At 37.3% G+C, this 23,206-nt stretch overlaps 1 protein-coding gene across 9 annotated transcripts in view; it reads right to left on the bottom strand.

Moving 5' to 3' along the window:
* The window catches only part of ptprfb (protein tyrosine phosphatase receptor type Fb), a 210,194-nt gene that overhangs the window by 41,170 nt on the left and 145,818 nt on the right, over positions 1–23,206 (bottom strand). For 5 of the 9 annotated variants that reach the window (XM_051912632.1, XM_051912675.1, XM_051912648.1 and 2 more), the window contains 6 exons: positions 22,191–22,384; positions 14,189–14,215; positions 5,184–5,301; positions 2,808–3,386; positions 1,542–1,639; positions 761–1,017 (listed from right to left, as the gene is read on the bottom strand). In XM_051912632.1, the coding sequence (XP_051768592.1) occupies positions 761–1,017; positions 1,542–1,639; positions 2,808–3,386; positions 5,184–5,301; positions 14,189–14,215; positions 22,191–22,384 (1,273 nt within the window). The remainder of the gene's footprint in view (positions 1–760; positions 1,018–1,541; positions 1,640–2,807; positions 3,387–5,183; positions 5,302–14,188; positions 14,216–22,190; positions 22,385–23,206) is intronic. The other 4 variants (XM_051912656.1, XM_051912692.1, XM_051912665.1 and 1 more) reach the window with 1 other exon arrangement.

Raw genomic sequence — 23,206 nt, 5'->3', positions numbered from 1 at the left:
AAACAAAACTGCTACAATAAATACATTTTTACATAAATAAATGTATATATAAAATAATAATTTAATATATATTAATTTTGTAAGATTTATTTTAAAATCTTAAAAATATGCCATTATCTTTGTTAAATAATTTATTTAATATAGTGTATATATAAACACACACAGAATATATATAAATAAATAAATAAATAAATAAATATATTTATCAAACCAATATTTATTCAGACACCTTGAACATTTCATTCATTAATACAGTTTATTCACTATAGTTTAAAAAAATGGTAATAAAATATGACAAGATCTCAGAGTTAAACTGTCAGAAAAAAATAATCTTAATTATGTCAGATATCACTTAAGCAAAACATGGTCAGGTCAAAGTGTCTGAATAATTTTTGGTTCCAAATTTTTAGCAATTTATCATCAATTTTTGGTAGTCCACTTTATGAAGAATTTTTGGGATAATATGTCACAGTTTACTTTATTTTGCTGTCCTCACTTACATAAATGAACTATAGTGTCATGCACCCACTACTAAATATATACCAAAAATGTCTGAATAATTTTTAGTTTGACATATATATATATATATATATATATATATATATATATACATACACACACACATACATACACACACACACACACACACACACACACACATACACACATATATATCTGTTCACATCATTTTTTTTTCTTTCAACTTATTTTCTCCACTACTAAAATGACATCTCATTTTTCAGATTACTAGAGTACTAACCTGACAGGAGCTGGGGTGGGAACTTTTGGCAGGTTGATGGTGAGTTTACCATTATTGGTCTGGTCTGCTGTGTACAGGACAGGTTTACTTTTGAACAGGTCGGGTGCGGTACGAATTGAAACCTGTTGCTGCAGACCACCAGCACTGTTCCCTCTGCTCATCAGCACAAAGGAGTAATCAGTGTCTGGCTGCAGTCGCGTGATCAGCTTCCTCTTGAGGTTGCCTTGGACTTCCACACTCTGCTGGTTATAAAGGATCTACAGGAGGGAGAGGTTCAATTTCACTCAGTTGCACGGCTCACTAAACCTAATTTTTCATTCAGTTTCATTTAAACAAAGAACTTGATTGCATAAACAGACTTTATCCCCATGCAGTCACTTCTAGCGATGGAAACAGTGTGCTATTTTCTGGGCTTGGCCCATCAGGATATTACTGTTATGGTTTTATACCGGTGGCTGGCATACAGAGACGCCACACAGACTGTCTGTCAAGTCCACTGTAGGCCAGAGACCGTTCTGATAGACTTTTCAAAGCATTTAAGCTTACTGACCAACAGCGTGACTTGCAATTTACAAAACCATATGTGAATTTACAGAATCAGCACTTAAAACCTAATAGGTAAGATTACATTTACATCTGTTGCAACATTAGACCATTATACAGCAGACCCCCAAGGGCTAGACTATAAAACAGTATGAAAACAGCCATAAACATAAATTTTTGTGAATTATATCTTTTAATATGAGAAATGTTTTGTCTATGTAAGTCAATGGGGTCTTACCTTAAAAGGCACTTGGGATTTATAATTTTCTGGCACCTCCCAGGTGAGAAGGACAGAGGTTTTCATCACAGCTTTGACACCAAAACTTGTGGCAAATGCTATTGGGCAGAAAACAGGGATTTTGTAAGCACATATGCAGAGCTTAGCTCAGGGTTTGAATTATGTATAAGGTAACATTTTAAACAAAACACAGCTTCTGAAATGGGTTACAAAGGACTGTTTACTGTCCTCTCTTGTTGTGTGAAATTACTGACACTGCAATAAAGTACTTACAGTATCTAGCATGCATTTTTTAATAAAGAAAGAAAATAATGCCTCCATCTGAATATTTCCTCTAAAAGCTTTTCTGTAAACTATAAAATCAGCATATTTGTTGAGAACAATATAAAGAAATTGTGACTCTAGCTATACTTTCCCCACCTACAGGAAACTAAAAACTCCTAATAACTGAGATGCATTTCTGCTCAGTGTTATTTTAGTATTATTTAAAGACAAGACTTTTATATTATTTATTAATATTTTGAATTAGCTTTTGTTTTTTAGTAACTTTTAATATTTCCAATAAATTTTTATTTTATTTTTTATACTTCAACTTCTTTCAGGTTTTTTCCAAGTAGATATTTCTAATTTTCATTTAAGTTTTTAAATATAGTTTTTCATATAATATTTATATTTAATTTTATTTTATTTAAGCTTTATTCTTCAATTATCGAAAACAATTTTAAATAGTTTTAGTTAACAATAACAACAATGATTCTGTTAAACATAAGACAGATTTCAGTTCGCATAAAGTAAAATACAAAGGGAGGACTTTTCCACTTGCCTTGAAACAGACCACCCAAAGTGAAGATAATTGAATATTTTCATAACACTGCACATTTATCATGGTCTTAGCATGACAAAATGGCTATGTTGTTTCAAGTGTGTTATTGCGGCAAAAACAATTCATTGGTTATCTGGTGATTTCTCTGTGACTAGTGGACAAATATTTCTTCTTGAGTTCAAATGTGTCAAGACAGAAAGGAACATGTTCAGGTGCTGTTTTCCGGACACAATTTTTCTTGGAACATGAATAGGGGTGTGTAGTATGTGCACCTGTATCATTAAATATAGTGTATAAGGTGCATTATAATTATATTACGGTGCATTGTAATTATCTGGGGCCTGACACAGTGATAAATTACACCACACACTACACAGAGGGATAAAAGGATTTCTGTATCTGTTTAAGCGATTTAACGTAAGCCATGCAGTCTAAACACGAACCAGGTGATGTAGACATGGTCCTGCTCTGGATACTAGGGCTTATGGGACCCCCTCCCTTGCTGGTGAAGGCTTGCACACGGATATCATAGGTGGTGTCTGGCCGAAGCCCCTGGATGGTCATCTGGGTTTCAGCGGTGCGGTTGGTGCTGTTCTGTTTGCTGTTGATGTCACGGTACACCACTAGGTACTGGGTGATGCGGCCGTTGCGCTCAGACAGGGCCGGTGGGTTCCAGGACAGGCTAGTGGTGGAGGTGGTCAGACCCACGACGCGCAGGTTGAGGGGAAACCCGCTGGGCACGTCCTCCGGAGTGCTGATCTCTTTTACGTACTCCTCTCCAGCTCCTGCCCGGTTCCTGGCGCTCAGGTGGAAGCTATAGGTGGCACCCTTGTGCAAGTCTGTGGCGGTGTGGTGGTCGTCAGTGCGTGCAAACTCACGGACTTCATAGTTTTCTTCCTCCAGGCGCTTGTACCGCAGTCGGTAGCCAATCAGCTCACCCACCATGTCCTTAGGAGGCTGCCACTGGATGAGAGCTGTGTTGCCGATGGTGGTGCTGATGATCATCGTGGGTTTACCAGGCACTACAGGGGCAAAGTGAGAATATGTGAAGCATTGTTGAAGAGAGGGTTATTGTGCATGGACTTTTTTAGATTACAGGCAAAATCCTCCTGAACTTTTAAAATGTCTAAAACCATCCTCTTATTCTGGCATAGCAGAATATCTTATCTTTGGCAAGTAGTCATCAAGGAAAATAAAATATTTTTTTTCAGATCATCTTAAAAAATAAATATAAATACACTACCGTTCAAAAGTCAGTAAGATATTTTTGAAAGAAATTATCAAAGATGCATTAAATTGATCAAAAATGACACTAAAGACATTTGTAATGTTACAAAACATTTTTATTTCAAATAAAAATAAATAAAATTAAAGAATTCTCTATCATGGTTATCCACTAGGTGCGTAACGGTACATGTATTCTTTACTGTACGGACGTCACGGTTCGGTGCATGCAGTCAGACGACGAATACAGTCAGTCACAGGCGATTCACACTCCAATCCAGAAGCGGGTGCGCGCGGTAATGCAACAATGTTTGCTAACTGCCACAACAGGAAAAAGCCCAGAAGAATAACAGAAGATCCATGCATAGATGTTTACGTGTAATCTCTCAATCAGTGTTTCAAACACGGAAAGACATCAATAAAACAGCTTGAGAATAATATCTCGCATAGTATTACATTTACCTCAGGCAAGTCATTTAGTATCCACAGCATGTTAGTTCACTAGAGAAATGAACTCTAGAGTTGGAGCATTTCAGTAAATATATGCACAATATTAGTCCATATATTCATTATATTTATGTTACCTGTTAGAAATGCTTTAATTATTTAATATATGTATAAATAAATTTGTCATGAAAACAAGTTGTAACTGTGTAAATGATTATATTTCAAAAATGATTTGGAGTAGAAAAATAACTGAAAAATAATATTATAAATAGATTTAATTTAGTTAATGCAAAACCTGCCTTATGTGCCAATTGCATGTTTTTTATTTGAGTGTTGATTATTTTATCTAAAAATAAATATAATTTAATAGTTTGGGATCTGTTGTTAATTGTAACCTTTGATATTATATTAATGTTCAAGAAAGTTTACAGCATTAGCTGAGATAGATTTTTTATCCTTAAGAACAAGTTAATTATAAATGAATTTATTTAAAGAGAGACACACAATTTGATCAATAAACCACCGTTTATTAAAAAGAAGCAATTTTATATAGCAATTTTTAACTACCGAGGTATATACCGAACCGTCATTTTTGTGTACCATTACGCCCCTATTATCCACTAAAATATTAAGCAATAAAACTGTTTTCAACAGTGATAATAGTAAGAAATGTTTCTTGAGCAGCTGCAAATGCCTTTTCATATTGACCATAATTCTATAACATTTTTAATATTTAATAATAATAGTATAAAATTTAGACCTTTTCAGCTACTTTATCCTTGAGTGAAGAAATGCCTTGCAAAAGCTGCTTTTGATTAAATGTCACCAGACATTCTACAATGAATTGTCACTGAAAACCTCCACAGACACATTCAGGATTTAAAGTCAATATGAAACTGAATTTTACTTCTGTAATGTGATATTTCTAAGTAAAAGAGGGCATTCAGTGGAATATAGCATCTGATGACATCAGTAGAGAAGAAAAGATGTACCACGAGTGAGGCAAGTTATAATATTTACAATTTTTCTTCTCTGGAACAATGTGCATCAATGAATCATGCAGAATAAGACCAGAAGCATGCATTAGGAAAGTAAACAGGGTGGATTTTGAGTGTGAAGTGAGTCAAGTGTAGAGTGTGAATGTCTACCTGCTCCGGTGGTGGTGATGACTTTGGCTTTGCTGCGCGCCCCATCACCCTTGGTTGTGTACGCTGCCACAGTAACAGAGTAAGAGGTCTCAGAGAGAAGTCCGGTGATCACAGCCTCCTGTTAAACGGAAACAGCATGATGCCTAAGATGCCAAGACAGCTTTATCTAGAGACGCCCTCATGCCATCCCCACTGGCAGACACTGATCATAAACCCTCCAATAAACCACACACACCCCAACGATTAACCATTTACAAACCCCATTTAAAACCATTGGACACATTTTTTTCATATTTATTTCATACTGCACATTCAAACAATAACTCCGAAAGGCTTTGAAAAGCTTTTTCTATGAGAAGCTCTTCCAAGCCACAAAAAGAAGAACCAAAGCAGCTCAACCATGGGTGTCAATCCTATTGCTTTACACCAGTGACTAAATGTTTTTATGAGGACACTTAGTAAATAATTTTTTTTTTCAACCATCTGTAATTTGGCAGTTATTTGAATGATTTTTTTTTATTTTTTTTTTTAAATAGGGTTTTCAAGGTTCCTCCAAAAGTAAGCCAAATTAGTTCACAAATTAGCTTAACTGGTGTACACAACTGGAACAAAGACACATCTGGTTGACATCAACAGAAAACCTGTGTGAGCAACTGAACAAACTCACGAACCAAAGGAAGAAACAGAGAACGTCAAACATAGCACACACAAGCAACTGTAGGAACACATGCGCGCACACACACACACAAAGTCTGCATTAGGGTTAAAACACAATATTTTCACATTTCCCCCCAAAGAAAGTCTATAGTAATAAATCTCCACTAATGATTCAGCATCCAAACAATGTGGCTTTTTGCAATCAATCACATACTGTAGTTCTCGAAATTCACTTTCAAAGCAGTCCAGACAAGTAACAAACCAATAAAATGCATCAGAGTTCAATTATTTCAACGTATGTTTACATGACAATGATATACTGAATATGGAAAAGTTTTTTTTTAGTTTATTTTTTTAAGTACAGACGGCACTGCTTTCAAAACGATTTCCGTTCATGGATCTGCGAAAACTACTAAAAATGCTGTATTTTGCATGCCAGGCCAGTAGTTGGCGATGCCACTTTGTAAAGAAACACTACGCGCTTATAGAATGAACATGTAACACGTATTGTAGTTTACATGGAGACAATAAAAGTATCGTTTTCAAAAACTTGAACTTTGAACCGGTTTTCAAACGTTTGCATTTTCAGGCCCCCAAAACACTGTTGTTGTGTAAATGAACAGCCAAAACGCATAAAAAGTTTTCCGTTTTTAATTGAAAACGATGTCGTGTAAACGGCCCCTGAAACTGTGCATCATTAATCTGCTGCTATTCATCCTCTTTCAACATGAATTAGCTATATGAATAGAAAAGTAATTTTACTGAAGAAATGCCTTATGAGGAATAATGTCTGTAATGCCTACAGTTACTCGGGTAATCTCTTCTTAGTGTACTTGCACAGTTACCTGCAAATGATGTACTGAAAATCCTCACACACACACAGAATGAAACCAAACTCACAATAATTAAAGAGTACAGGTTCAACCACACTTAAATGCACACATGGAAATAAACCAAGGTCATAACACAGCATATGTTTACCCGCCTCACACACACACGCGAGCGAGCGCGACCACCCACCCAAATATGACACCCAATGTCCTCATATTTCATGTTTACGTCGTAATACCAGTGTAATACCCATGTCATTATACAAATTTGTGTCCTCAAATCACAAAAATGCGCGCACACAGACACAGACACACACACACACACATACACACACACACACACACACACACACACACACACACACACACACACACACACTCCTATATTACACATGGCCACAAATCCTCTGGTAAATAAAGTTCATGAAAATGGCATTTTAAAAGCTTCTCATTAGCCTTTTTAGTATGACTTGACTGAGTATCTTCTATAATTAAGGTTTTAATTATATTAGTACTTATACCAATATGCGCCCACGTTTCACAATTTTCTTTTTTTAAACTAAGGATTGGTTTGGTTTTCTCTCCCACAGAAGCCCTAAAGTGGGGGAACACAGGATAAAATGTAAATGATTGGATAAATTTAAATGACCTTTTAAGTTTGAGCGTTTATTCATTACTTTAATCACACAAAATTACTTTTTATAGGCGAAGCAATTGCATTTTCGTCTCTCATTTTCTCTATCATAAATAGTGCTCTTTTATAATTTTTTTGAGCAAAGGGAACAGCTCGCACTACCAGAGAACAGAAGTTTAACTAAGTAGGAGGCGGTGGCATTCTGAAATGAGGAGGCAAAGTCTTTTACTTTTTAAAAAAAATATATAAATCAAATGTAAATTAACACTCAATGTTGTCACATTTTCCTGGTTAAATTTACATCAAAACCAAATACAATTCTATTTTGTATTTTTACATTAACTCTGTAATTAATGTTCTATTTATAAAAAAAACAAGTATAAATCTCATCAAGTTAGTGTTTTTAAGCATTTTTACATTTATTCCAAAATAATAACTAAAGGCAGTAGCAATTTAAACACTATATTTTATTTGTGAACTGATGTTCAGCTGTTCTTTTTAATAGTCAACTTATTTTCGGATAAGTTCTGTGAGTAGTACACTAGCGCACATTCACTTTTAGCTCTACAGGAACCTATAAAAAGAAGAGTTTGTAGTGAACCTTGCATTATGAGTGCTCTGAAGAAGCGCATGAGCAAGACATTATATATCAAAAAATATTAGTTAAGTTTTCATTTGATGTTATAAGTTGATGTTTTTTTTTTTTTAATGATCAGTTTGATTATGTTGACAGTGGAAGCAGATTATATTAGGGCATATTATATTAAACAGTTTTAATAAGCTGTTTTAATAATAAAATATATTTAAATAGAAAAAAAATATATAGTTTTTTCTAAATGTATAAAAGAATGATTTCTGCAAGATCATGTGACACTGAAGATTAGCATAATGGCAGCTGAAAATTCAGCTTTGTTATCACAGGAATAAATTACATTTTAAAATATATTCACATAGAAAAATTTGTTAAATTGTAATAATATTTCACAAACTGTTGTATTTTTGATCCAATAAATGCAGCCTTAAGGGCCTTTCACATGTCTTTTGCGCGTGCAAATTCCTTATTTCCAATGTAGGCGCGCAGCAGCCGCGCTCATAATGGAAGCGACGCGGTCGCGACACGCATGTGGTGCATTTTTTCCAGGCACATCGAGATGAAAAATTCTCAATTTTTCAGAATGCCGCAAGCGCACCGCAGGTCATGTGACAAGAACTAACCGATCAGCTTCAGCCTTTCCGTAACAAAACACCGAAAGCTCAGCCGAACAGCTGATCATAGTTGTACAGGGTGGTTTTTATATCTCATCTTCATAAATATATCTAGCAGTAAAGCTAATGCAAGGGCTAGAAATCAATTTATCCTTTGCTGAAACTTCCTCGTCGTCGTGGAGAGCGCAGTTCATGGTTGCATAGCAACGACAGACGCCACAGGAGCGCAAGCTCCCGAGCACTTGCAAAAGCACTTGCTAAAGAATGAGGAAGCGGCGCGGCCGCGCTTTCCACGCGTTTTTAGGCGCGATATGTGAACTGCCCCTTAGTGAGCATAAGAGATTTTTCAAAAACAAAATCTTACCGACCCCAAACTTTTGAAAGAAAGTGTAAATATATAGCCTGTTATTTATATTATTTAATTCATATAGTTTTTCTAATATATAACAACTCTGAAATGTGTTTAAAATATACACATTTATAAAACTATATTTAATTACTATTTAAATTTGTCTGTTTAAAATATACATATAAAAATAATTATCGGCATCAGCCAAATGTTTTCATCATCCAAACAATAGTTAATGACTTATTTATGTTCAAGCTAAATCTGATTCTCTTGAGGTTCTCTTTCTAATGAAACAAGGTGAGATTAATGGCAAGCCGTCTTAATAGGTGTGTGTTTCCTCTTTACACTGAGCACAGTCACACTTCATTAGTGAGCTAGCAGCTGACGCTAACCTTCAAAATGGCTGATTGCTAGAATAAATAACACAGAGGTGCACAGATGTCACTCGCTGACACCAGCATGACTCTCTGCTGTCAAGCGATAATCAATGTCATCAGTGAAAAGAGCAGCACAGTTCCATTATGTATTGGTGATATCTCTGAATAGAGCCTGAGGTGAAAGAAATTAATAGAGTTTCTCACCTTTGATGAAAAGAGAGGATCTAAAAATGGCTTGAATTAAGTGTCTTTAAGAGTTAAGACAGGTTTCTTAATACAGATGTTAGGTGTTTTTCTTAGACATGGATGTGACAGTAAGACAGTTGTTTATCTCGATGACAATGTGTACAGTATGTAATAGTATACATCTATTCAAGCCTAGAGTCAACTAGACTTTATTAAAGTTAAATTTGCTTCAATATGGTAATGAAACTACTGTCCAACTGTTTTATTTGTCTCTCACATGGTCATATTATTAGAATGTGAGAGATATTCAGTCCAAAAGTGTGACAAAACTGTGCTACCATAAATGATTGCAAAGTGCAGACCAATTATCCACTGAACAGAGCAGTGCAAATGTAGAAGCGGGCCTGAAACTACTGCATAACACAGAATAGATCCATTTATTTGTGTTACCACTGAAGAGTGCTAGGAAAGTCACAAAAACTTTGCAGCTATGTGGGAAAAGTGCAGTGTTGCATTTCAGTTCAAGCTAATCCTAGCTGAGATGACAATATACTTATGAAGCCATATACAGAAAAGAACCATGAAGCAGTGCATGTGTTTGAGGCAGAATTATTAAGCATGTTATTTTATTTGTATTTTTTTCCCCCCAATAATTTTAATACAATAGCTATGATTGATTGGATGAGTGTCACCCTGGCCCTTATTTTGACAAAAATACCATAATTACTACTGTAATACGGCAATCAATTATTTATGGCACCTCCTTCAAATAGTGTAAAAAAGAGAAAGTTACGAGAGTTGTATTAGCGTCTTGTAGAATTGATTAATTAAAACCTACTTTGATGGTTGTGCCTAAAACACGTCTGAAAAAAGTGTTTTGTCACTGTGATCCCAAGATGTGGAAGTGACAACCTGACAACTTATAAGTAGATTATTCAATTAGCACTTTTAAAAAGTATCTCAAAGGCTTAATTCTCTCCTGTACTCCTAAGTTTTGATATATATATATTTATTTCATTTCTATTATCCTATTTTTTGCATTTTATTTTCCAAAACAGCCCTGACCCGTTGAGGCATGGACTCCACTAGACCCCTGAAGGTGTGCTGTGGTATCTGGAAACTAAGATGTTAGCAGAAGATCCTTTAAGTCCTGTAAGTTGTGAGGTGGGGCCTCCATGGAACAGACTTGTTTGTTCAGTACATCCCACAGATGCTCGATTGGATTGAGATGTAGGGAATTTGGAGGCCAAGTCAACACCTCAAACTCGTTGTTGTGCTCCTCAAACCATTCCTGAACTATTTTTGCTTAATGGGAGGGCGCATTATCCTGCTGAAAGAGGCCACAGCCACCAGGGAATACTGTTTCCATGAAAGGGTGTACATGGTCTGCAACAATGCTTAGGTAGGTGCAAAGTAACATCCACATGATTGGCAGGACCCAAGGTTTCTCAGCAGAACATTGCCCAAAGCATCACACTGCCTCCGCCGGCTTGCCTTCTTCCCATAGTGCATCCTGGTGCCATGTGTTCCTCAAGTAAGTGACGCACACGCACCCGGCCATCCACGTGATATAAAAGAAAACGTGATTCATCAGACCAAGCCACCTTCTTCCATTGCTCCGTGGTCCAGTTTTAATGCACACGTGCCCACTGCTGCCACTTTCGGCGGTGGACTGTCTGCAGCTATGCAGCCCTATACGCATCAAACTGCGATGCACTGTGTATTCTGACACCTTTCTATCAGAACCAGCATTAACTTCTTGAGCAATTTGAGCTACAGTAGCTCGTCTGTTGGATCGGACCACACAGGCCAGCCTTCGCTCCCCACGTGCATCAATGAGCCTTGGCCGCCCATGACCCTGTCGCCGGTTCACCACTGTTCCTTCCTTGGACCACTTTTGATAGATACTGACCACTGCAGACTCCACAAGAGCTGCAGTTTTGGTGATTCTCTGACCCAGTCGTCTAGCCATCACAATTTGACCCTTGTCAAACTTGCTCAAATCCTTACGCATGCCCATTTTTTCCTGCTTCTAACACATCAACTTTGAGGACAAAATGTTCACTTGCTGCCTAATATATCCCACCCACTAACAGGTGCCGTGATGAAGAGATAATCAGTGTTATTCACTTCACCTGTCAGTGGTCATAATGTTATGCCTGATAGGTGTATATAACATTTTAGGGCATTTACTTGATCTCACATGTTGTTGTTATTAAGCATTAATGACTAATTTTAAATAAACTTTAAAACCTATTTTTTTTTTACCATGGTCAATTTTTGCAAGGGCAGGTTAACCCATAACTACATCCAACTTTGGAGAGACGATGAATTTGGTGGGCAACCTCGATTTGTACACAAATACACGCACACCTAACTGTGACTGCTCAAGGTCACCAGGTCAGGTGTGAATCCTCGAATTAACGTATGAATCCCAGATTCCAGAAATCCAGTTTGCTGACAGGCTGCCAGACAGCCCTAAATCATGGGAGAGGGATAGGAAAGCAATTTGGCGTGAGCAAGCGATTGGCTCACGCTGAATGTTTTCCAGGCAGGTGGCAGCACGCAGTGGCAGCAGAGCAGGTGCGGTCGCTAACAGCAGGGCTCCAGAGAGACGGCAGCCAGTCTGCTGGCACAGAGATGGGTGGACTGAGAAATGGGGTCAGGCTTCACTGGGAGGAAAACGACACTGGTAACTGAAGTGCGCCCAATTCTTCGGCTCTTTTTTAATGCTCCAAATCTAGGCAGTAAGAGGATTTACTAGCGTAACGCAAGCCAGGCCCCGAACTGTAGTGGGCTGTCACGCAACTATAAGAATCTTTTGAGGAAACTCTGGAACAACGAAACACACACACACGCACACACACACACACACACACACACACACACACACACACACACACAAAAAGGCATGCTCACAGACAACACACACCTACATTCACAAAGAGCTGTAGTGTTGAAAGCCGACTGTTGTCTGCAGCTTTAGCTCTCCAGCCAGGCTTCACTGGTTTTCAACACTCACAGCACACATAACCCTGAACCGGTCCCTCTGCTGAAAGCAGGTAACATCATTCAACGCCTTTCTTCCCCAACCCATTCACACAGGAGCCAAGCAGATAGTAACTTCTCCATTAATATCCCTTTCCATGCTTTCCATTTAAAAGAACAAGCAAAAACAATACTAAGTGATGCATTCGTCATGACTCAGTATCGAAACTCATAACTGTTATGAAAATTACAGTTGTTCACATGGCTCACTGGAATACTTAGGATTGGGTAATCAACGCATTCTGCCGTCAAATATTATAGTATAATGAAGTGACTGTTGTTCCCGGCAACAGATTCCTTCTTACATAATAATTTTAACTAAAATATATTCTATCCATTTATTTATTTGGTGAGTAACAATGTAATAAGTGGGATAATGTATAGTTAGCTGAATAAAATAAACTCTGTCTGGGTTTATTTTGCAATAATTATCAGATAGATATCAGAAGTCTTTGAAAGAAGTCTCTTATGTTCACCAAGGCTCCATTTATTGATCAAAAATGCAGTAAAAACAGTAATATTGTGAAATATTATTACAATTTAAAATAACTGTTTCTAATTCTTTTTGATGAATAGAAAGTTCACACAAACCATTTATTTAAAAAGAAATCAGTCACTTTTGATCAGTTTAATGTGTTTTTGCTGAATATAAGTATTAATTCATTTGAAAATAATAATAAAAAAATAATAATAATTATGGGCACTGCACACATCCTTGCATAAATCTCTTGTTGACATCTGGATTTACATGAATACTGCCAGTAAATGGAGAGGGAAAATAATAATAATGACTGACCCCAAACTTATAATAAGATAAAACAGCTCTAAATTCTGATTCAATGAACCAAGGTCACCACAAAATGTCAGGTTGGGAACCGTAAACAGCCCATATTTAGACCAATGACTAAAGTTAGATGTTATTTTGCCAGAAAAATGTTCTTGTGATTATTATAACCACAAGTTAGACAAAGCTTTCATTCATAAAACTACTTAAATCTGTAAGTCTCAGTTTAAACCATCTCTTCTATCTCTCTAGTCAAGTGTCCTTGTCTATACATGTACAGTATTTCTCATCTCACAACGAGTGAGGGTTTATTATTCAGGAAATGTTAAACTTGCCAGCTCTTCATGGAATATTCAACAATAGTGCTCCAGTAGTGATGGTCTCTTCCAGTCTCTTCAAGTGACGTATGTACGCGTGTGATTGTGTGATTGTGTGTGTGTGTGAGTGAATAACGGGTACTTACTATGCTAAAAGTCATTAGCGCAGTCATTACACTGTCAGTGAAATGTGCTCTCAGGGGCCAGACCTTTAGAGCATGCGGCATCATTACCATTAGTAAATACAGTGCATTAGTGGGAGACCTTCAGTATAATGCTGAAAATGCTGCAATTTATTCTGGTCTTTTCTGTGTGTGCGCGAGTGAACGAGTACAGAGTGAGGAATATTTTTGCAACAATGCTCAAAAGATGCTAAATGTTGCCGATTGTGTATTTTCCCCCATTTCCCCCCTTTTCTACAAGCTGCTTGGTCCAAATTTATATCAAGCACACAGGAGTTCACTCAAACCGTTAATCCCTCCTTACAAGGAGAAATGTTAGTTTCAAATGAAGAAAAGCCAAGCGAGAGAGGAAAAAGCGATAGATGAACACACAAACGCAGAGCATCCCCACAGGCCCAATGCCGCAAACCACCCGCTCACACTTGAGTTACTCACATATTCCGTGGACTCTTCAATTTTCCACTGATGGAAAACATATGACAGATGAGAGGGGGAAAATGAATCAGAGATGGCACTACTGGGGAGAAAAAAAAGCTACCTTTTTTTTCTCTCATCTACAGATGAACACATAGCGTTAACAGTGACATGCTACAGAGACAGAGGAGAAGGGTGGAGGAGGAGAGATGACAATATTTCACATTCGACACAGTGCTACATAATGTCAGGTAAAAGGAGCAGTGGTATACTGTTAACAAAGGTGCTTCATTCCGTCGCTCTGTGGGAGAAAGAAATGACAACTATTGCACCACTTACACCAAGTGCAAGAACGTTTTAGTCTCAGCATGGTTGCAAATATTGCAATTCACAGACACTTACCTGGGCTGCATTCATTATCAACCTGAAAACTGACCTCCATAAGACACATAGAAATACTGTACAATCCAAAACATTTATTATAGATGCACTGCCTTGTTACATGTGTATAATTTAAGCAATTTTGTCACAATTTTACCTAAGGATGCACAAAATATCAGTACTATATTGGTTATCGGCTGATATTATAGATGATTTAATTTATCAGTATCAGTTGATATTGTATGTTTAATTGTGCAGCTTATTTCCTCTATTTTTACATTTTACCTATTTAATTAAAGCGTTTAAAAGAATTTCTTTTAAATGTTTAATGTTTTTAATCTATTTAGAAAAAAATAATATAGAGTTTTAAAATCTTCATAACATGAAAATAATCTTCATCTTATCGGTACCTGCGAAAATATGAATGTTGTACATCACTAATCTTATTTTACCGACACATGTGTTGCACAAAAAAGCCACATTTTACATTTACACACATTTTTGGCCCCTTCTGGCAGATACTGGTACTACAGGATTGATGCATTCTGACAAATATTGATTAGAGTGAATTCCTCACATTTTCCACAAGAGAGACAAGAAAACCAACATTTCTAAAAAGTTTTTAATTTAAACACAAGATAGTGAATCCCATCGGAATTGAAAGCCTATTTCTTAGTGCGAATCTCCTGGTGGTATTGAGCATGAAATCCCATTACCTCTATCACATTGCCAGCTAGGGTGACATCAAACTTTACTGACACTGAGTACCCACAACCATTGCTTTCTCTTACTGTACCTTCAACAAAAGGTGCACACACGAGCATCAAATCTTTCCTGGACCAAGAAGCCAGCATGAAGCCAACTCAAGCGGAGTTGATATTCCTCTTTAGGAAGAAAAAAGAAACGGCTCCTTTCTAGCCGAGAATCTGCAAAGTGCAGTGAAGCACGTCACAATATCAGTGTGCAGACCCCCACACTGTAATTTTCTATATTAGATCAGTCTGCAAACATTCATCCATATCGTACAATTGCTTCTCATGATGGAGCTGATCTAGATCTGTGTATATATTGCATAACAGTATCATTAGCAGACTAGACGGAGGCTGATATTTCAGTCTGTTTCCCTAACACAGACCTCACACAGCCAATCCTATAGGATAGCGCCTGGCATATGTGATGTCTTGTTAACCCGCCGGCTGCTCAGAGGTGGGAGTCTCATGGACGCACCTGACAGCACACGAGAATCCACTGGCTTTGCCCAGGGCATGCCTTCCTAAAAGTCCAGTAACAATGACTTTACCCAGGGCACGAATGCCTACAGGCCCGTCATTACCTTTCTTGGCGAGGAGCTGAAGTCATGCTGATAAGTTGAGTAGAAAGCATGGAGGCTGAAACATTGATCAGTTATAATGGGCCAGAGAGCTTCTAACCCTTCAGGTCTGCACTTAAGAGTTGTACTTCAATCACTGAGTCATTGCTGTTTCACTGCATTCACTTCCTCCTCAATGGACTCCTTCTAAACCGCTGATTTTAACTGTCCTATTAATCGTGCACGGTGCTGCAGCGTAGAAACAGTACCAAAGTGCACTTGGTGTAACAGACGTAGGCCGGTAAGAGCTGTGCATGTAAGCCTCACTCCCCTGATCTCAAGAGGTGCTCTAGCGACTGACGCTAGAGACTGCGGTCTTTAGCCTCCTTTTTAGAGCGCCCACCTCCCATGCGGACGGACCCGGGTTCGAGTCCCGCTTGGAGCGGGCGGTGTGAACTGGAGGAGCTACATTGGTGCTGTGACCAGGTGGGACTGAGGTTTAGGGGGGTGGATGTAACGGACGTAGTTCATTAGGAGCTGTGCATGTAAACCTCACTCCCCTGATCTCAAGAGGCACTCTAGCGACTGACACTAGAGACTGAGGTCTTTAGCCTCCTTATTAGAGCGCCCACCTCCCATGCGGACGGGCTGGGTTCGCGTACCGCTTGGACTGGGCGGTGCGAACTGGAGGGGCTACATTGGCACATACACAATGGCATCTAAAGGGGATGGAAAAGCTGCCACAGTTCCTTCGGTCTGCTATACATTCAAACAACAAAACCCCACCGCAGCACAGACACAAGAAACGTACGCTTAAATAAACACAAACAACCTCTTTAAGCTCAAGTTAATGAGACATTTTTTCCGCGTATCCGCTTTCTTAATGGGTTGTTGTTTTCCGCGTGGCACTTTAGCCTCTGTTAAACACACAGGTCTTTGCTTTCCCAAAATTATCTCCTCAGGATCATTCTCTTTGAATGCTAGATGAATAAATTAGCCTAGTTTATTAAAATGCTTCAGAGAGCAGAAAAAACAGGTCAGAACTGATAGGAATCTTCAGCTGTAGCCAAATGCGGCAATTTTCAGACAGGATATTAAAATAGTAATGGAAGTCTGCGTTTGTCAGATAGAGCCTGTTGGAGAACAAGAGATGAAAAGCGAAGATGGTGCTGATATTAATCAGGGAAAATAAAGGGCTCTCCCCTCTTTCATTCATCTGGAACTGAGGCCACCGAGGCCAGAGTGATTTCCTCAGAACTGGTGCTGTATGTATATAACATTCACTTTACCCATAAAGCAGATGCTCGCTGAGTCTTTCACGTGACAGCAATTTGCAGCGACAAAGTGATCGGAAGTAATTTACTTTCAAAGCGAGTTGATTTGAGAAGCATCAACCGTTTGCAACATGCAGATGTACTTTATGCAAATGCACAGTGGTGGGATGTGGCAACTACCAATGGGAAGACATTGTAGACAACGTAGACAGTGAAACTCACATGATCCACCACCAAACAACTGAAACACTGACTACCAACCCACAACCTCCCAGGAACAGGTTTGAACACCCAAGACCCAATGGCAAGATGGTGATAGTTTATAAATCCCACTTTATTGGGTTCAAACCCTCTATGTTTTGGGTACCAGCTCAGGTCCTTGTCCACTAGAAAGCCACACCACCCACAGCTCCGATCTCTCGACACATCTGTAATTTCCTATTTCCCTCTTCAATTTAACATCCACAACTGATGCAACAGGATCCTAACCATGCAGCATAGAAGAGTGACAGCTGTAAATGTAGGGGACTCTCGTGCAGATTTATTGGAGATTCTTCATGGAAAGGTTGACAGGCCTCTCTAATGACCACTTGCTCGGCTCTCGTGGCACACTGCAATGGATCAATTAACTCTCAGTTAAATTGAGACTGAGGGTGGTGTGTGGGTTCCCAGTCTGGCCTTTTTTGAAAAGAAAATGCATTTAACCCACCTACGGACAAACAAGTGCTTGCTGGTTTCCCGGCTTTTCAGCTGAGGCCGGGGAGACAGATGAGAGAGAGGCTTCTCAAGTTGCTCTGAGCGAGACAAATGTTGGGATCAGATTGTGACATCAAAATTGCAAGTACTTACTTTCAAGTTTTTGATTTATGTTCCACATCTAATTGCACATGGTATATCAGAGCAAAACCTTTTATCAAAGTGTAATAACTTAGAAGGGGTATTTGTAAATGCTAATCAACAGCCAAAAAAACTTTAGCAGACAGAACCGTTTTACTCGGATGTATGTCACAATAATAACTTCCGTTTCATTATGACTTTATAAGTTCGAGTTAATGGCAATGGTTCACATATTAAAAATAATGGCAACAATTACAATGAAAAAAAGAGAAATGTAACTGTTGGGATACTTGGAGATGACCTTGACCTTCAAAAAGCCTCCTCAAAAATGGCAGTCATGTTTCAGTCCAGATTAAGAAATATATCACTTTATAATTACATTACAGTACATGTCAGTTCATGTTGACACGTTGGATAAAATCATTCAATAAAAAAAATCTGCAATCACAATGTTATGACATACCAAATGAGAGTGGGCGTTGTGTAGGTAGTTAGTCGGTTTGCAACTCACAAGTGTTAATGTTAATTGGTGGCTTAGCCATTATGGTTTGGATTGGTTTAGTAATGCACACTAAGAGCAAATGAAAAACATTACACATGCTCCTGCTCTCCTCTGAGATGTTTTAGGAGCCCATCCATGCAGAAGCCCATGCTCTTAGAGTCGGAGAGTCTCTGAAGGTGGTAGAGAAACAGCACATATTAAAAATGAACAACTGGCAACCCCCAGAAGAACAAAATGGATGTCTTGAGAAATCCGGGTCTTTTTGTCAAGACAAAAAAGCACTACAGGCCATTTATCAAAGCAACTCGGCAACCACCCTGCCAAACCATTAGTGTTACACAATACACAATGGATTTTCATCACTTCTCTGACATGTTTTCTCCCTTCTTCACAGCTCTCCCTGGCCATTTACATCCCAGAGAGCAAAGCAAAAACATATTCTCTCTTTTTTTTTTTTTTTTGCTGAGTCAAATAATGAAGAAAGATGTAGACATAAACGTAACCGGAGTCTTATGATACATCTTCAATGTCTGAGAGAAAATAGAGACACAAGGTGAAAATAAACAGGCTTGTAAGGATCTTTGTGTCTGAAGAATCTGATATTTACAAATGCGTCTCAGCAAGTCTTGTAAGTGTTTTATTGTTGTGTTTTTTTATTTTTTTTCTGGGACAATGACGGCAAATGAGTCATGTCCTGGGACAAATCATCACAGTTCATGGTAAACGGCTTCAGATGTTATGGTGGATGAAGGGAATTTTGTTTGTCAAAGAGGGAGAGACAAGCGCAGGTGTCTTTGTGTTGTGAGAGCAAAGAGGTCAACAGCAGTTCACCTGACAGATACTGTAAACAAAACCTGTCTGTTGTTTTTTTTTGTCACTGATGGTGACTAGATAAAAAAAAAAGTTGGAAAAAACAACAAATGTGTCTTGTATGCTGTCAAAAACATTTAGAACCACTAACCTTTTGACATTAAACAAAGTTTACAAGTTATGACTTGTGGAGGTGTTATGGACTGGAGGCTCTGAACAGACAAAACATCAACAGCACCACAAACCAGAGAGGCGAAGGTCACAAAGACAATTTCAAGCTCTGAGTGAGGGATTTTATAGAATATATAATTTAGAAATGCACTGATATTAAAATTCTGGCATATTGGGATATGGGATATTATGGTTGATAACTGATAAATGGCAAATATTAAAATTCTATACTATTTTTTTTTTTTTTACATAAATTAAAAAATAAATAAAACACTAAAACTTAAATCAGTTGTTTTAAATGCTAAAAAGTGAATTTAGGCATCACAACATTATAATATACACAGTGAAAATGAATGTTCATTGTGAGATTTGCTAAAGATTACATTTAACAGTGTTATTCACTTTTAATTACTGTTTTTTAAAATGAAATAAGTATAAAATATAAAATGTATATAACATTTTTCAATTAAATTAGTGTTTTTAAGATCTTCAAGTGCGTGTTAGATGACAACAAAGATAATTATAAATAATGAAAATAAAATTATAATAAAAAAATGATAAAAAACAAAAATGATTCAATTGCATGCAAAATTAAATAATATAAATAATATAAAATAATATAACATTATTATATTAGGCGATAACCAAGTACCAATATACAGTATTGTGCATCCCTAATAAAATAGGCTGAAATCAATTAACGGCAGACAGAAAACCTGCCAGTTCTAGGAGGTGGATTGAGCGATGATGTGTAAGGTGATACATTTGCATTTCTCTTGCACTCCTTCACTTGGGTATACACTTATGCAAATGAGAAATAATCTTCTCGATGCACCAGAAAACCCCAGTCACCTGCCCATTTACTAAAAACCATTAAATCCCACAGTGGCCAATAAATATCTCTTGTTACAGTCTTTATCCCACTAGCTTGGTGAGGAGGAATGCTTATACAGGTAAATGAGAAACTCTTGTTTGGGGGGCAGGGAAAGTGCAGAAAAACACATGTCTACGCAAGTTAATTCTCAGCTAACAATTCAAGAGCAGAAGCATTTAAATGCCCCCAGTCTGATTCTCTCTATCCTCGAAAAAAGTGTCTACTTTAAGATATTCATGGATATCTAAATCCCTCCTAAGGATTACTATCTTTCTTCCATCTCAGTGCACCCACGTTTCTTCAGGCAGTTTTAAATCTCCTTATATTAATGCACCATGAGCAAAACTGAAAAAAATACAGAGTAACAAGGCAGTGCATATGTATTAATGTTAGGATTTACAAAGAGCTGAATTCTTGAAAGGCCACCAATAGTGTGCGTCTATGAAATATTTAACAACAATTTACATAACACTGAAGGCTCAAAAAAGTTTTCATGTGGAATTAGATGTGTAGACATGTATCCTGAAACACTGAAGTTTCTGTTCCAAACCCTAGAGTTGCCTACCTAGACAGCATTTTTAGGCATTAAAGACACGCTAACCAACACGAAGGCTGTTCAAAACAAGACAATTATGCTGCCAAAAAAAACAGTGTTGTTATTGTTAACTAAAACTACTAAAAATCATTTTCAGTAAATTAAATAAAGCTGAAATTAAATAAAATATAAAAACTATAGAAAATATAGAAAACCTTAGCACTAAACTAACTATAAAGCACTAAAAAGACTAAAAATACAGAAAAACAAAAGCTAATAAAAATGAAGAATGTCAAACGATTAATCACATCCAAAATAAAAGTTTGTGTTTACATAATATGTGTGTACTGTGTATATTTATTATGTAAATATAAATACACACACATACATGTACATATTTAAGAAATATTTACATTTATGTATATATAAGAAATATTTACATATATAGATATATTTATATTTATATATAATTTATATATTATAAATAAACAAATATTTGTATATAATTATAATTTAATTATATATAATGATATATTTTTTGTTTAATACATACTTGCATGTGTGCGTATTTATATAAACAAAATAAATATACACAGTACACACATATTATGTAAACACACTTTTATTTCGGATGCGATTAATCGCGATTAATCGTTTGACAGTACTAATTAGTACATAAACAATACTAAAAGGACACTTAAACCAATGCAGGATCATTTGTGATGTTTTTATTTTCTTTTTAAATAAATAATTTCATTTATTTATATATCTTTTTCAAATGATTGAAATGAACTGAACAGTAATAATAAACAATATTTTAATAAAAAAAGAGAGACTATTTCACCAAATATTTGTGCATGCTTGCTTGCTTGCTTATTGTATTAGATAAACAGCTTAGCAACATGCTAACACCAAACTCAATTCTAATCAACTGTGAGGTTTAGTTAAGTCTCCATGTAAAGCTTTTCAAATAAGTCACTTAAAGGTGATGATACAAGGGGCAACTTTTTGAGCAATGTTGCCGGGTAATGTCGGCGAGCGATGTTGCTTGGGCACTTTCCCATTGAGAATGGATGACAAATCTGTATCTGGATACTTTAGATCAAAATTTGTTGCCCATTCTCAATGGAAAAGTGGCCAAGCATCATCGCTCACCTACATTGCCCAGCAACATTGCTTAAAAAGTTGCCACATGTATCATCACCTGAAGAGTTCCGATTTCAGTTAGGATCACTAAGGTTTGGAACAGAGCCCAACTGAGCCATAACAATGGCATCCACCTCACTGTACAAACAGTGAAGTACAACAATAAGGAATTAGCAGGTAGTACCTGTGCTTCTGGTAGAGCGACATCCATTATATTAGGCTGGCCACGTGGCTCCCCGTTCTCCAGGCGGGAGTATATGACCTGGTATCCCCTGATCTGGCCGTGCTGCTTCCCAGAAAGAGGAGGCTTCCATGTCACACGAATAGCTGTGGAGTTCACAGCCTCCACTTCAACTTTCCGAGGTGGGGCTCCTGGCACTAAAGGGGGACAATTACATTTAAACTTTTAGGCTTGTGTGGGAGCTCAAACACTCTAATAAGTGCTAGTGAGTTGTGGTTTGGCTGAGGAGAGGTATTACAATATTTGTCGGTTACGGAACATTTATGATACTGGTAGAAAAGCTAATGCGGCTTCAGTGAGAAGATTATTCGCAACAATTCAAGGATGCAGAAGAAAATGCTAAAAATATGATAAAAATAAGAACTAGGTCTAGGAGGTGATGAAGGACAATTAATGTTCTGATGAGGATGTGCTGAAATGCTGCTCAGCTGACATGCTTCACATGAATGAATTTACAGATGGGAAAAGATGACGACCAGATTAGGGAAACTCATGACATCATTTCTAAGGGTGTGAATGTGACCCCAGGAACGAGATATAGGAATGTGACTATAGACAAACAGGGCAGAATGTGGTCTAGGACAGGAGGGGAGATTGAGAGGAATGAAGAATGAGAAGGAGTGAGAAAGAGGAAAAAGGGAAAGAGATAAAAGACATTTATGAACACGCTAGTGAACAAAGACACACTGCTGGTCAAAAGTTTGGAATAATTAAGATTTTTTTCATTTTTTGGATAGAAGTCACTTATGCTCAATAAGGAAGCATTTATTTGATGGAAAATACAGTAAAAACTGTAATACTGTGAAAACATTCTAACACTAATTTTGTGCTCAAGAAACATTTATTTTTATTGTTGATAACAGTTTTTGCTACTTAATTTTTTTTTTTTTGTGTGGAAACTGTAATACACTACCATTCAAAAGTTTGAAATTAATACTTTTATTCGGCAAGGACGGATT

This window comes from Ctenopharyngodon idella, chromosome 2, assembly GCF_019924925.1.
Source record: "Ctenopharyngodon idella isolate HZGC_01 chromosome 2, HZGC01, whole genome shotgun sequence".
NCBI lineage: Eukaryota > Metazoa > Chordata > Actinopteri > Cypriniformes > Xenocyprididae > Ctenopharyngodon > Ctenopharyngodon idella.
The sequence above is the reverse complement of the archived record's forward strand: the minus strand, read 5'-3'. Positions and strand labels throughout refer to the sequence as shown.